Raw genomic sequence first — 13309 nt, forward strand, 5'->3', positions numbered from 1 at the left:
ACTGTATGTATATTAATAGCTTTGACACCGTGCTTATTATTCCTTCTACAGGAGGATGTTCCAACATTATGATCTCCATGTTAAATTGGTTTCTCCTTTGATATAACAAATGATACAAACTACATACACAAACTACATAATTCCACCAGTTTTAAAGAAAAAAATCAAGTTCACCAAATCATTTTCTTTATCACAGAACATGGCTCTTTCTTCATCTAGCAAGTTCCTTCAGATGCTATGTATTAGTATAGCATCATACCTAGGAATAAAAGACATGTAAACAGTGCTTCTGATAGTAAAAATTGGTCCAATGTCTGCTATGCTTTCTCCAAATGTATAAACTGGAGAGCCAATATTACTACACCTTGAAAGGATGGGGTGACACACCGTTTTACATGGTTTCATCAAAACAAGACAGTTTAAGCTGTACTACAGCCAAGTCAGAAAAGCAGGAGCCCAATGACTTCAGTGGCACTCAGTGTGGGCTTTGTGTGGGCACAAGAATGCTGTATAAATAGCATTTATACAAATAGGGCCCAATTCTGTACAATTTCTTTCCTCCAAGATACATTCTTTCATATATTCTCACTTATTGTACATTAGGCAAAACTGAAGTAAGATTTTAAGCTGGCTATAGAAAATTGCTTCACCTCTTGAAATTAGAAAGTTGCACATCAGTTTTTCGATTCTTTCCCTAACAATGATGGTCAAAAGGGTAGATGATAAAAGAAGCTGTTATATATTTAACTAATAAAGACAGAACTTGAGGAGAAGAGAGAGTATGAGATGGAAGGAAAGATGGAAAAGAACAGGTAATGGAAGAAAGCTGTTGTAGAAAACTGGGTAAAGAAATAAAGAAGCCTGAAGAAATAGGACAGCTGTGAAAGACAGTGCAAAGAGTAAGAAAGGATTATTAGGCAAAATAGAAAAGACTGTAAGAAAGTAAGTACATTGTAATATCAGATACAGAAGTGTGGGTTTTGCCTGGAAAGCACGCACTGTATTTCAGGCACTACTGTATTGATTACTATCTTTTAACTGGACTGAAGCACCATTGTCCTATAAACAAACAGGTAATGGGATTTTGATTGCAAAAGCTTAAAGAAAATAATTTAAAAAGGCCAAAAAATCCCCCATGAGCCTGCTTGGTTCCTGTGAACAATCCCTTATGAACATGTTCCTTCTCTTTCCCTCAATCACCAATGTTTCCCTGCTCTTCCCCAATTCCATATGGCAGAAGCCAGCACGTCTATACATTCTCGCTGAGTTTTGCAGAGAACTGAGTAAGAAAGCCTGTCAGGTTTTGCAGGATGAGAGCAAATATATCTGTATAAAGTGTAGTAATGGACTTCTAAATTAATTTGATCATACCAGATATTTTTACAAGGAATATGTTCACAGACCAGTTTTCTGTTGTGGTTGTCCTTTTTTTTCCCCTCTCAGAGATCAACATCCTGATCCTAAAATCAGATTGATGCATAAACAAGGGAGAAGAAGGAGGAAAAATAATGGCTACTAGTTACTTAGGAGAGAGGGGAAAAAAGAGAGAGAGAACGATAAATGTGAAAATGCCTCGTAACTGTTCACTACTGCTCCTCTTGATGGTCATGTTCACTCACTCTCCACTCCCTTTAATTTGCTCACTGAAGTTCAGGCAGGGTGTCTTAGGTATTTGTACAACAGGGTTCTAAAATTGCCAGCAATCCAGTGACATCCAGCGTGCACACTGAAAGACTGCTGAAGGAACAGTGGTCATATATATAAGATGCTATTACCAAGTACAGCGGACTCAGTAAACTGACTTCAGTCAGTTCCTCCAGAGGCCCAAGAGGGGTAAGTTAAACATTCTGTGGACAGGGAAGATTTAGACAAGAAAGATGTGTACGATCCTGCTTCGGTTTCAAAACCCTTTTCTCTTCCCATGCTTTGTTCCTGCTGTCAAGATAAAATAGTGTTTCGATTTAAGGAAATTGTTCCAAAGCCTTCATGTAGCACAAGGAGTTTTTTGGCAGTACTGAACTTAAGTTTTGTCTGCAGGGTACTGGGTGCTGTTGACAGTGAGCACGATGGGATTTCTCCACAGAGAAGGGATACAGGAATGAACTTAGCAAGGCTGGAGAAAGGAAAAGGTATGCTACTGGTGGTATGCTAGTGGCATGTACTGTAAGGTAGCATTCAAGGCTAGAAGAGTTAAAATAGTCCAATTAATTTAAGTCACTGGACTGTCATATCCAACATCAAAGACAGGCAGCATTTCTAAATATGCCCCCAAGAGGACCTCCTAGCTGCCAGAGAGCAGGCCACCATCAGCAAGAGGTAGACCTCCCCAGCCAAACACTCCCCCGACCCTAGAGATTATAAAGGCTTGCAGACGTTCACATGGTGTGTTTCTGATATTTATGAAAAAGAGCTAGGCTTGCAGCATTTTCATCTTCCATTCACAAAGCACTGTCATAGAATTAATCCATGTGGTAAAATGCCATTTTATTTCCAGTCTGGGTATAATAAAGGGTAAAAAGGGGTAGAACAGAGTTTGTGAAGTGCTGGTTACAAGAGTTCTTTCCCAACTGTAGACCTCTACTGTACAGAAGATAGGATGAGAGAAAGATGAGTGTTCTGTTGTATCTGCCGTTCTTTTTGGAATGATGTATTCTAGAGGTAAAGACAATTACTGAAAGGTAAAGAATGTAATAAGGGTGGGGTTTTCAACTGCAGGTTTTGTGCCCGGTTGCTCTATATTAGTACATCAAGAAGGCCATACATGCACAGGCAGCTGACAGTGGATATGAGAACTCAAGACTATCAGGAGATGCTAAGCTGTCACATCCCCATGTCTCCCAAACACAGGCCTGTTCCCCACAGGCTCACTGACAGCCTCAACAAATTTCTAAAAGGTTTTGTTCTTTCTCTTCATGTCATCCATCCTATACTGCTTAGCTGCTCTCCTCCATGAATCACAGTCTTCTCACTCAGTCTCCATCTCTCAGTCCAGCCTTTCTCCCAAACAGATTTGCAGAGCACAGGCAGTAAGCCTGAAAAAAAGGCTGCTATTCACCATGTGAGTTTAATGACCTGTTTAACTGGGTTTAATCAGAAATGACTTGTCAAAACTGAACCAACTGATAGGAAGGGTCAACAAAAAAATTAAATTATACACAAGTTTTGCATATATCTCCAAAATCATTGTGTCCGTCAGGCTGGTAAGTATCAGTGGATGGAACCAACTGACAAATTCAAACACTGATTAACTTTTATGAACCTCCCTGAGTTATCACTAACATGAATTACTAGCTCAATGTTTTAATAGAAGCTCAGAATTGGCTTATGCCTCAGATGTTACTATAATACATGACTACGTAGCAGTAAGCTTGTAAGAGATGTTAAATATTAGGAAAATGGGACCTAATATTGAAATGGATCACTGAAGATATTTCCTTCACAAGAGTGTGATTTTTTTTTGTTTGTTTTCCCTGACTTTTCAGTGTGTAAATGTCATTTCTGTTAGAGGTTTCTGTCTGACCTATAAATGAAAATCATGCAAGCATTTAATTTATTTTAAACTGCAAAGTTTAACACAACTTTATACATGCATCTACAGTGTCTCAATTAATGTGTATGGTTAATTTCATCTACCTCTGATGTAAACACATTTATTCCCTGATATTTCTTATCATAATTTGTGAAGATATATCTGAAAGTGTTTCAAGTCAGAGATATTTCTAAGACACGTGCCCTGCCCGCACACACACTTGTAACAGTTCAGGCATGCTGTATTTATTTGCAAGTCCCAGAGCATCATGCACTAAATTCTGTCCTTTATCTCGAGTCAAATGAACAGCAGTTATCTGGTTTATAGATTTGACAAATTCTTCTGGATATCTGCCAGCTTTATAATCTACTTGAACTATAGCTTAAGAACAGTGTGAGATCACCAGGGTTTCTGCACAATTTCAAAGCTCTCTAAGCTAGAGCTGTGCAGTTCTCAGGCTGAATAAACGTCGCCAGGCTATGTGCACAGCTTTGAGGCTCCTTGAACCACAGCCATTTGTTTCAGAGGGTTTACAAATTCTATTAGGCATATCTGGAGCACACATAAATTCTAATATACATCATCTATTTTTTTGCACTAAAAGAAACTTCAACATTCAGAAATACAGGGCTTTTAACTGTCATTTTACTCTACCAAAACAAATTTCATTTAGTTACCATTATAATAAAATTTGTAAATAGAAACAATTTTCTATACCATATTTAACAAAAAGAGGCCCTGGGAGATTGTCCTTTCAGTGAAAGCTGCTACTTTTAAAATCCCTTACTAGGAAAAGCTCCTTGTCTAATTAAAATAAAACTGCCATTAAAAAAAATTCTCCATTAGCTGGAGAACACATATTAACATTTTAAGACACCTAATTTCCAGAAGCTTAGATGGAGTTTCTAATCTATTTTAATCTGGAAACAAGTTAGAATCTGAAATGTAATGCCTTCGACAGTATCAAGACAGCATGAATGCTCATTTTCTCAAACACATCATGTGAACAGACCCAGGTGAGCTAACCAACAGTGGAAAGTGGGTTTTCTCTTATGTAAGTAACTGGGTCACTGTCTAGTGTCCCTTTGTTATGGTAAAACATGAACTTCATCCTGTGATACAGTTAAGAAGGGATAATGACCAACCTCCTTGACAGATGCCACAGATGAATCTCCATAGCTTTCTCTCCTGTCAAATGGTAATGACATTATTTTCTCCTTTATTGAGCAAATGCTAGTTTATGCTAATCTCTTCTTTTTCTTTTACATATTTATTAATAATTAAATTCTGACAACTTTCAAAAATAATTCAGCTTTACTTGAGGAAGATGGAAAATTACATTGAGTCTTCTCAAGGACTGTCAACAGCAAACAACTGTTGTAACAACAACAACAACAACAACAAAAGAGTAAAAATTAGCTGATTATTTATATTACCCCAGTTATTTTCTTAATATTGGGGGGAGGGGCATAGAGTAGAACTCCTTTCTTCCTCCCATTTCTGTCTTCTGTTATTCTATTCATCCATCTTTCCTCTACTTCTAGTATTTCTCTCCCTTCACGCATTTCCCTTCAGGGATTTTTGTTCTCTTCTATTCTTGTCTTGTTAGCTTTCTCATTTCCATTATTACTGCTTTGTTTCCTTCACGTTTCAGCTGTTCTTTTGCCCTTTCTCTTTCCACTTTTAGTTTGATGCTAAGGATGTTCCTCATAGACTTCTGAAACTACCTCTGAATATTCTGTTCTCAGGAAACATACTTGTGAAAGAATCCTTTAACCTAAAGCTAAAGACACAATTGGTTGGTTTCAGTCTCACATAATAACAGAAGATCACAAACATCGGCCTGAACACAGGAACTTATTCACTGCGGAAGGTCAATCAGAAGTAACCTAACCTTTCTGCTTCAGAAGTACACTTCAAGGAGCATCAGTGAAGCAAAAGAGATGCACTCTAAAAGCAGTTTCCTTCATGTTTATGTTTTAAAAGAGAAGACTTTTGCCAAAATCAGCCTTGCTTTTTTCAGAAATGCTAATGCAAAATGTTATAGTTGCTTAAACTGGTGTATTCTGGCTGTCCAGAACTAATATGCTGGTGGTTTTAGAAGCCTCATTGTTTTAGCAAAACCTTTAAAAGAACTACAAATTATCTTTTTGTGCAATTGATATATCTCTTCTCCAAGCAGTTTATTAGTCGGACTTGCATTTCTTGTAAGGAAACTAGCAAAAGAGCTCTGACAATGGACAACTATTTTCATTAGCTGTCATTTCTCTCATCTGAGGCTACTGATTACAATTTTTTAATCACAAACATGCTAGTTTATCCCTATCTTCCCAAAAGCATTAGTGTACACAGCCATGCCTGAAGCTTCACACCCTCCCACCTCCTCTATTTCATGAACCTGAAGACAGGCTGTGGTTTGTTACACCCTGCTCTGTGGTTCACAGCTGGTTGCATATGCTAATTCTTATGGGAAACTGGGAGAGGAAATTGAGTATATTTGGAGGAGAGGGGCAATATAAATCCTTGTTCTGACAACAGCACAGCTAAATGGACAGTACTTAAATAAACCCATCTACACTATAGACTGGAAATCTGACATATCTCTTCATTGTGCTCTTAATGCTAGGTATTGTCAAGAGAGTCTAGCAAGCTGCTTTCGCAGTTTGTTGCCCCACTAGGCACCTAAGTTAGAGCAGAGGCTGCCTTCCATTTCCTGCTAACAAAACTAGTACTCTCAAAATGGAAGAATACTTTTATAAGCTTTCACTACTACAGACTGTAACTGACACTTCAAACAAAATGATAACTACCACAGAAAAACACTGTGTCCTGTATTTGTATTCTGCATACAAACACTTTTATATGGTGTTTCTCCTCTTTTGGGTTCAATGGATTACTGTTGAGTGGTCAATTTGCAACTGAGTTCCTAATTTTTATTTTATTAATTTATGTCCGTGGAATAATTGCAGCCTGCTTACAATACACTCCATGGGCCACTACTCTAAAATAAAAAGATTTTCTTGGATACAGTGTGTTTTCATGAGTATACCAGTTGTGTTTTTCGAGGTTACAAGCAAGAATTGACTGAGGAAATGGACCATTCATTGTGAAACTGAAGCATTACATTAATAAATGAAAAGTAAAAGCCTGTAACTGTTTTTGTAAAAACAGAACAAAAGTAGTGGTGGTGCACGTCATCTGAAGTATTCAAAGTTCTCTACTGAGAGCAGTACTCAAGGCGACTTGCCTCTCAAAGCCAGAAGTTGAATACTGTTTAAACTGTACTCAGACACAGCTCTAAAAACTATAAACGCAAGAAACAAAAGTTACAATTTTGGATAGAACCGGTATTAGTGAGAAAAAAATAGCTATCCTCTAGGAGGAAACAACTGCCATGATAATGTCTTCAGAGGAACACACACTTGGAAACAGTGTAGCAGAAGAGATATTTCTACACTGTAAAGATAATGCAGATCCATGTATACATAACAAGCATTTTTAACTACAGAAGTCTTTTGATTGGAGTTAGAATATACCTGCTTGGGCTTCCATGTTATATCTCCAGTATAAAAACCAGTTAATACTACACCAACATTCACAAACACAGAATAGACCATATCTTTTACCATAAGACATTACTGCACTCTCTGCCACAAACACTTGTTTGTTGAGCATCGTTTCAGGAGAGATATAAAAGCTGTTGGAAAAACAAATTCATCCTTGATTTAACTCTAAGGATTTTCAGCTTTTATGCAATGTGTTACGAAAAAGAAAGCTGTAAGCTGAATGGGGGAATCGAGTGCATTGACTGTATAAGTTTAAACACAGATCTTAAAAATGAAAAGTCATTACAGTTGCTAGCCAAGGTGAAACTGATTTCAGTTTTTGCCACTCACAAGAGTTGCTGCAGAGGCTAAAGTTTGCTCTGATTTTAAAGACAGTGGAATCAGACCCTGATATGTGAAGAAGGGGGAAAAAAAAAAGGTTCCTCAGTATTTTCACAAGCTGTATCTCTGGGCAGTTATGGACGGGTGCTGACAGATTCTACAGGAAAATTATTTCAGTCTTCCCGAAAATAATTATAACTACTCTTACTTTTGCAGCAAGCTGTAGCAGATTCTCAAGATCCTCAAGCTGTTTTCAAACTTGCCTGCAAGTGAAGCACAGTCTCATCTAAAAAGGAGTGCTGCGCTCATTCTGCACCAGCTTTTCTGAACAGGTTTTAGCTGATGCCCTGAAGTTATTATTTCTGCAAGCCAAAAGAGCTATAGCTAGACTTTAACCAGAATGAAGAGATTACCAGTCTTACTTGGTGAATGTAGATAGGAAACACATGCCAACTGTATCTTGGTGTCTTGTCTTTTTAACACTCATGGAGAAGAGTGACAATTATTCCTTATGCCTGACCCTGGCAGTTTCTAGCTTGAATCGTTCTCCAAAGGTTCTCCATTGCTTTAAAGGAGTTAAATAAGTATTTAACCCCATTTCACAACCAGAAAAACTGAGGCATTGCAACTGCTTCTTTCCATGGAAACTTCTAGTTAAAAGTGAAAGATACATGTGATCTGCAAAGAAACTACTGATATACCTAAGGCCACAGGAAGTGCTGATGTCAAACCCCCGAGGCAAATTCAGGAACTGCCACCTCCTTACGCTGGTAGAGAACCAAAGTTCCTTGCGCTCTGGACCTGCAACCTTGATCCCAACATCACATCTGGCAGACTGGCTGGGTCTTTGGCAGCTCCATGTGGGCAACCTCTACGTATCCCTGGGATCTACACTACTGCCAGATTTCTGGAAAATCTGTTTTATGATGGCTGTTTCAGACCGGGACAGCTGCAGCTTTGTGCAAGAGGATGAGGTGGAGAAGGCAAGACAAATTAACCAACAGCTTTGTAAAGCAAAACCAAACACCATACTTCCTAGACTCATATGGCATTTGTTGGACACTTCGTACAAGTGTCAATCAGCGTGAAACTACTTAATTAACAATCTCACGATAAAAAAGGAAGAGGTAACATGGCTGCATTTCTAGGCATGATTAATGCCCTAAGAGCTAAAGAAATACGAGGATCCTCGTCTCCCACAAACAATGAGCAAGAGATTACAAAACAACCTAAACGTACTACCCCAACTTGTCTCCATTATGCAAACAGTAACTGGGAAAGAGTCCTGGGGGTGCCTTATATAACTCCTTGCTCTGAGTCCCCCCCGGCACCGGGGGAATTTGTGCTTCCCCTAACCTGAATGCCCACCCAGGGCCGTGCGGGAGCCCCGCGGGCTGGGCTGGGCACGGCGGGCGGCACCGGCGCAGCACCCGCGCAAACTTTGCGCCGCAGGGGCCGGGCAGCGGCCGCGGCAGCGCCGGGGGCACTCGGGGGGCTCCTCCCGGGCGGCGGCCAACGCGAAAGTTGCAGCAGTCACCTCTCTCCGCCCGCCGGAGCCGAGCGGGCGGCGGCCTCCCGGGGGCAGAGGGGCGGCGGCAAGGGCTGCACGGCGCGGGGCTGGGGCGACTTACCCATGGTGCCGCCGCGGCCTCTTCCTCCTGTTCCTCCTGGTGCTGCTACTGCTGCTGCTGCTCCTGCAGCCGCCGCCTCTCCGCCGGCGCGGAGGGAGGCGCGGGAGGCGGGGGCGCGGAGCGGGGCGCGGCAGCGGCGCGGAGCCTGCGTGCGGCGGGCTATGAGTCAGGGCAGCACATCCGGGCACGGCCGGGGAGACACCCCGCCCGACCGCCGGGCAGCACCGTGCCGCCGCCGCCGGGGAAGGGCGGGCAGCCGCGCAGGGAGGAGGCGGTGCAGGGCCGGCGGCAGCGCCCCCGGCGGGGAAGGAGGCGGCTGAGGGGCGGGTCCGCGCTGGGAGCGGTGGCTGCCACCCCTCACCGCGGCCTCGGGCCTCCTTTGTTAGAGGGGCTGGGGTGGGGCCGCCAGCCGGGCTGTGGGGGCGGCTGGCGGGCAGGGAGGGAGGGAGTGCGGAGCGCCCGTCCGGCGTGGTGTCCCCGACACATTCCCACACCCAGCGCATCCCCACGCCCGCGGCTGTGGTTGGTGCCGTCCACGCATCCCACCGCATCCCCACACCCATATCGCGCCGCGCCGTTCCTCGGCCCGGGAGGCAGGTGGGGTGCTTTAAACACGGCGAGCGCGGTGTTTAAATTAATATTTAATGATACGGACTCAAGGAGGAGCGTCCTGCAAGAAGGAGGGGATTATGCTGGGTGGGTTAGTGGGATTTTATGTGTGCTGTGTGGAGAGAAGGATCCGTGGAGGAAACTGCACGTAAAGTCCGAGTGCTGCGTGTTTTGCTGAACCAACGTTACAGGTTTTACACTCGAAACTGAAAGACACGAGGTAGTTCTGTGTGGAAGGCATTTTTAACAAGAAAATAAATCTCCATGTTCAGTGGTGCCTCTTCTTTTCTGCCCTGGGGTGCTCAGTCTCTGTCTAGCAGGGAACAATAAGGAACTGCTTGCTGTTGCAGCTCTCTCCTTATAGCGCTTTCACTGGGAACCATTTGGGGCGGAGGGCAGTGGTGAAATTAATTGAGTACCTTTTTGTGGCATTTTCACATTTTTCGTTCTTTCCATTGTGCATTCACGAGTTTACCTGAGTAAATCCTGAAGTGTGGTTAAATAGAGTAGGAACAGTGTGATAGAGGGGTTTGCTTGCTCTGTAGAAATGGATCTGCCAGGGACAATTCAGAGGAGTGATGCAAAAAGAACTTTCAGTTGAATCATCCTCCACAGTGCCTTCACAAGTGATACCAGTAGTCCCTTTCACCAGAAGTCAGCAGCTGCCAGGGGTTTCCTCTCTGGAACAGGTCCCAGGAGCTTTCATGCCTATAAAAGGGCAGTGTGATGTGACAAGCAAAGAATAATTCATCAGTCCTGCAGACTACAGACTGAACGTGTTGGGGTTTATCCATTTACTTTGGCATAGCCCTGATTCACCAGCTCTTCCTTCCTGAGGACACTGCAGAATTTTGCAGTTGACTTCAGTGGGGTTAACCACAGTATGCAGAACTTGGCACTGAAGATATGTAATTTTATGATCAACTGATACTGAAAATCAGTATGCTTTTACACTGGCTAGACAACTAAAACACTTTTGTTACTGTTTTCATTGCACTGACGCTGCAGAAAATTCAAACCAGAACACGTTGGGGTTTTAACTGCAGGTTTTGTCTAACTCAGTAGTTTGTAAAACACAGGATTCTTAAATGAATCTAAGTGGTAAAAAGTTGTATTTTTTTCTGCTTTCTTCTATCTCTAAATCTTGTCTGAAATTCATCTTCGTCCTATGTTTTTGCCTCCTTATTTCTTTCACTCAGCAATAAATTTTGTGTTGGCTTTATAGCTGTGTCCCAAATGTTTCTTCTACTTGTCTGGGAAAAAAAAGGCAGCGAAATTCTCTTCTTACTGATCTGTTATTGAGGGATCATGGAAGAGATATTCCACATGGTATTCCATATGGGATAAGTCCCACCTGGGATAAATCAGAGCAACCTGTGAAATACACAGGCATCTCAAGTTTACTTGCATACCCTAACTGAAATACACACGTATATCTTTGCAGGACCTAGAAAAGTAAGACTGTTACCTGCTCCAAGAAAGAATTTTGAGGATGGTGACTTCTAAAGAGTTCTGCTTTCAAAAACACTGCCAGAAAGAGGTCTGGCACTACAGAACATCTTTGATTATAATTGGTTTTCGTGGATCCAAAAGAACCACGCAAAACTAGGGAGAGCTTTTGTTCTTTTGACTGAATACTTATTAATTCTAGGAGAGAAAGAGAAAGCTCCAGACAAGCTGAGGACTTAATTTTTGTCAATCTCTTAATTAGGTATAAGTTTACAAGAGAACAAAGAGGTGTTGTGAAAAAAAAATCCAAATAAAAGTCCTGCCATTCCTGCAGTTGAATGCAAGATCCTGTATGTATGGCTACTCATGGAATAGTGCAAAAGAGAGAGGGGTCTTCACGAGAGGAATGTCCATCTCCAAAAGACTATACAGAAGAGCTTTGGGCCATTAGGCATAGATATCATATGTGTACAAGATAATACACAAAGTCAGCGGTGCTGAATTTTTTTAAAGCGATCAGCACCTCTGAAATGTGGTCCAATGATACCTGTGAGAATATCTCATTAAAAACAATGAATTTAGGATGTTCCAGATCCAGATCACTCATCTCAATTGTCCCTGATGTATTCATAAAGGAAAAAATAATTAAAAAGCAAGTTTTTGAGAAAAACTGGCCACTAGGAGCATTATACTGAGTTATTGGTGAGGTTTGCAATAGAAATCGGGTAGAAACCTGTACAAGTGTATTCTATGGGTTTCAGTAGATGTTTAATTTTAGCAGTGGGGAAAAGACTAAAAGATCAGTTCATAAAAATATCCTTTAGGACAGCTTATGACTGCTTTTTTAATGTACTTCTAGTGCAGCTGTGGAAATTGAGTTGTAGACTACAGAAATTAGGAAGTTATTAACAAGTGCTATCTCTGCACTCCCAAACATTGACTCTCTAATGTCTTGCAAGAAAATGGACAATTTTCTTTGACCTTCCAATGCTTAATATTTTATGAATTTTCTTTCTCAGATCTTGCACCAGTTTCAAATTCTCAGCACACCTCCTCACCCCTGACATAGCAACTCCTCAAAAAGCTTCTCACATACATTATGTCATTTAATTTGGCACTAAGGCGCATGTAAGGAATATATTTTTAATTGCCTCTGTACTGATGTTAGAAATTTACATGAGCAACAGGAGCATGCTGGGGTGCTTGAATACATAAGGAAGTGTGATACAGGACCATAATTTAGTGGAATTCAGATAATCTGATGGGAATGGGCTGTCATAACTTGTTCTGTCAGTAATGAAGGGCAAAGAAAGCAAAAGTGTGGGTAGTGCTTTACTCCTATTAGAGGCACAGGAAACCCTTTGAATCCTGGCACCTTGAGAAATCTCAGTTCTTGTAAAACTAGAGGTGGAAATAGTGCAGAACTATCTGTGAACTTGCACATGGAAAATAGGACAAGCTTCTTCTTGAGACCTTCCTCTGTTATGCGAATGGGAAGACAATAAAAGTGTGCAGAGGGAAGTGTTGCCAGGGATGACTCGATATTCTTCTCCCTGAAGGTAAGCTACCTCAGATTTTCCATGGGATAAGAGGAGTTATTGATACAGAAGTGAACACCTGACCTTCTTCTATTATAATTCATTCATGTTCCCATACCTGCTGTGTAAGTATTCATGATAAAACCTTTCTAGTAAGTGCTGGAAGTTGAAATTAGGAAACGTCAAGCTAAGGTACAACTTTCTGTCTGTGAGTGCAGTTTAAATACAAGAATGGCTGACCTGAGAAAGTAAAATCTGAGAAACTCATGAGTTTTTTTGTGTTTTTTAATCCCAACCTTTCAAAAAACAAAGCTTTTATCTGGCTGAAAAAAACCCCAACCTGTATGTGAGTTTGTATGCAGTGTCATGCTATAAGACTCATACAGTTACCCCTTCTGGCCTGAAAATTTGGGGCTTTTTAATGACCAGTATCTCCTGCTTTCTCCATAGGGAGAATAAAAATAGCATATTGTATTTGGTACATTCATAACATATGAAGACAGTAGTTGTATGCTTGACTTACACTTTAGAGCTGAAGGAGTTTTCCTGCACAGTCAGAAGGGAATTTCTTCCTCTTTGCCCTCAAATTTAACTGGGTAGTTTATTTTTTGGTTGTTTGGGGGTTTTTTTTGTTTTGTTTTGTTTTTTTTTTTGCTAGTGTTTTGT

The 13309-nt window shown here is 41.3% G+C and overlaps 1 protein-coding gene across 3 annotated transcripts in view; it reads right to left on the bottom strand.

The window, feature by feature from the left end:
• Nucleotides 1-9260, bottom strand: part of RAP1GDS1 (Rap1 GTPase-GDP dissociation stimulator 1) — a 93809-nt gene extending 84549 nt beyond the window's left edge. The window contains exon 1 of one of the 3 annotated variants that reach the window (XM_039384236.1): nt 9048-9260. In XM_039384236.1, coding sequence (XP_039240170.1) covers nt 9048-9051 — 4 coding nt within the window. In that variant the 5' untranslated portion in view covers nt 9052-9260. The remainder of the gene's footprint in view (nt 1-9047) is intronic. The other 2 variants (XM_027738161.2, XM_039384237.1) reach the window with 2 other exon arrangements.
• Between the last annotated feature and the right edge of the window lie 4049 nt (nt 9261-13309).

Source organism: Pipra filicauda, unplaced genomic scaffold, assembly GCF_003945595.2.
Source record: "Pipra filicauda isolate LSUMZ 115617 unplaced genomic scaffold, ASM394559v2 scaffold340_size778089_pilon, whole genome shotgun sequence".
NCBI lineage: Eukaryota > Metazoa > Chordata > Aves > Passeriformes > Pipridae > Pipra > Pipra filicauda.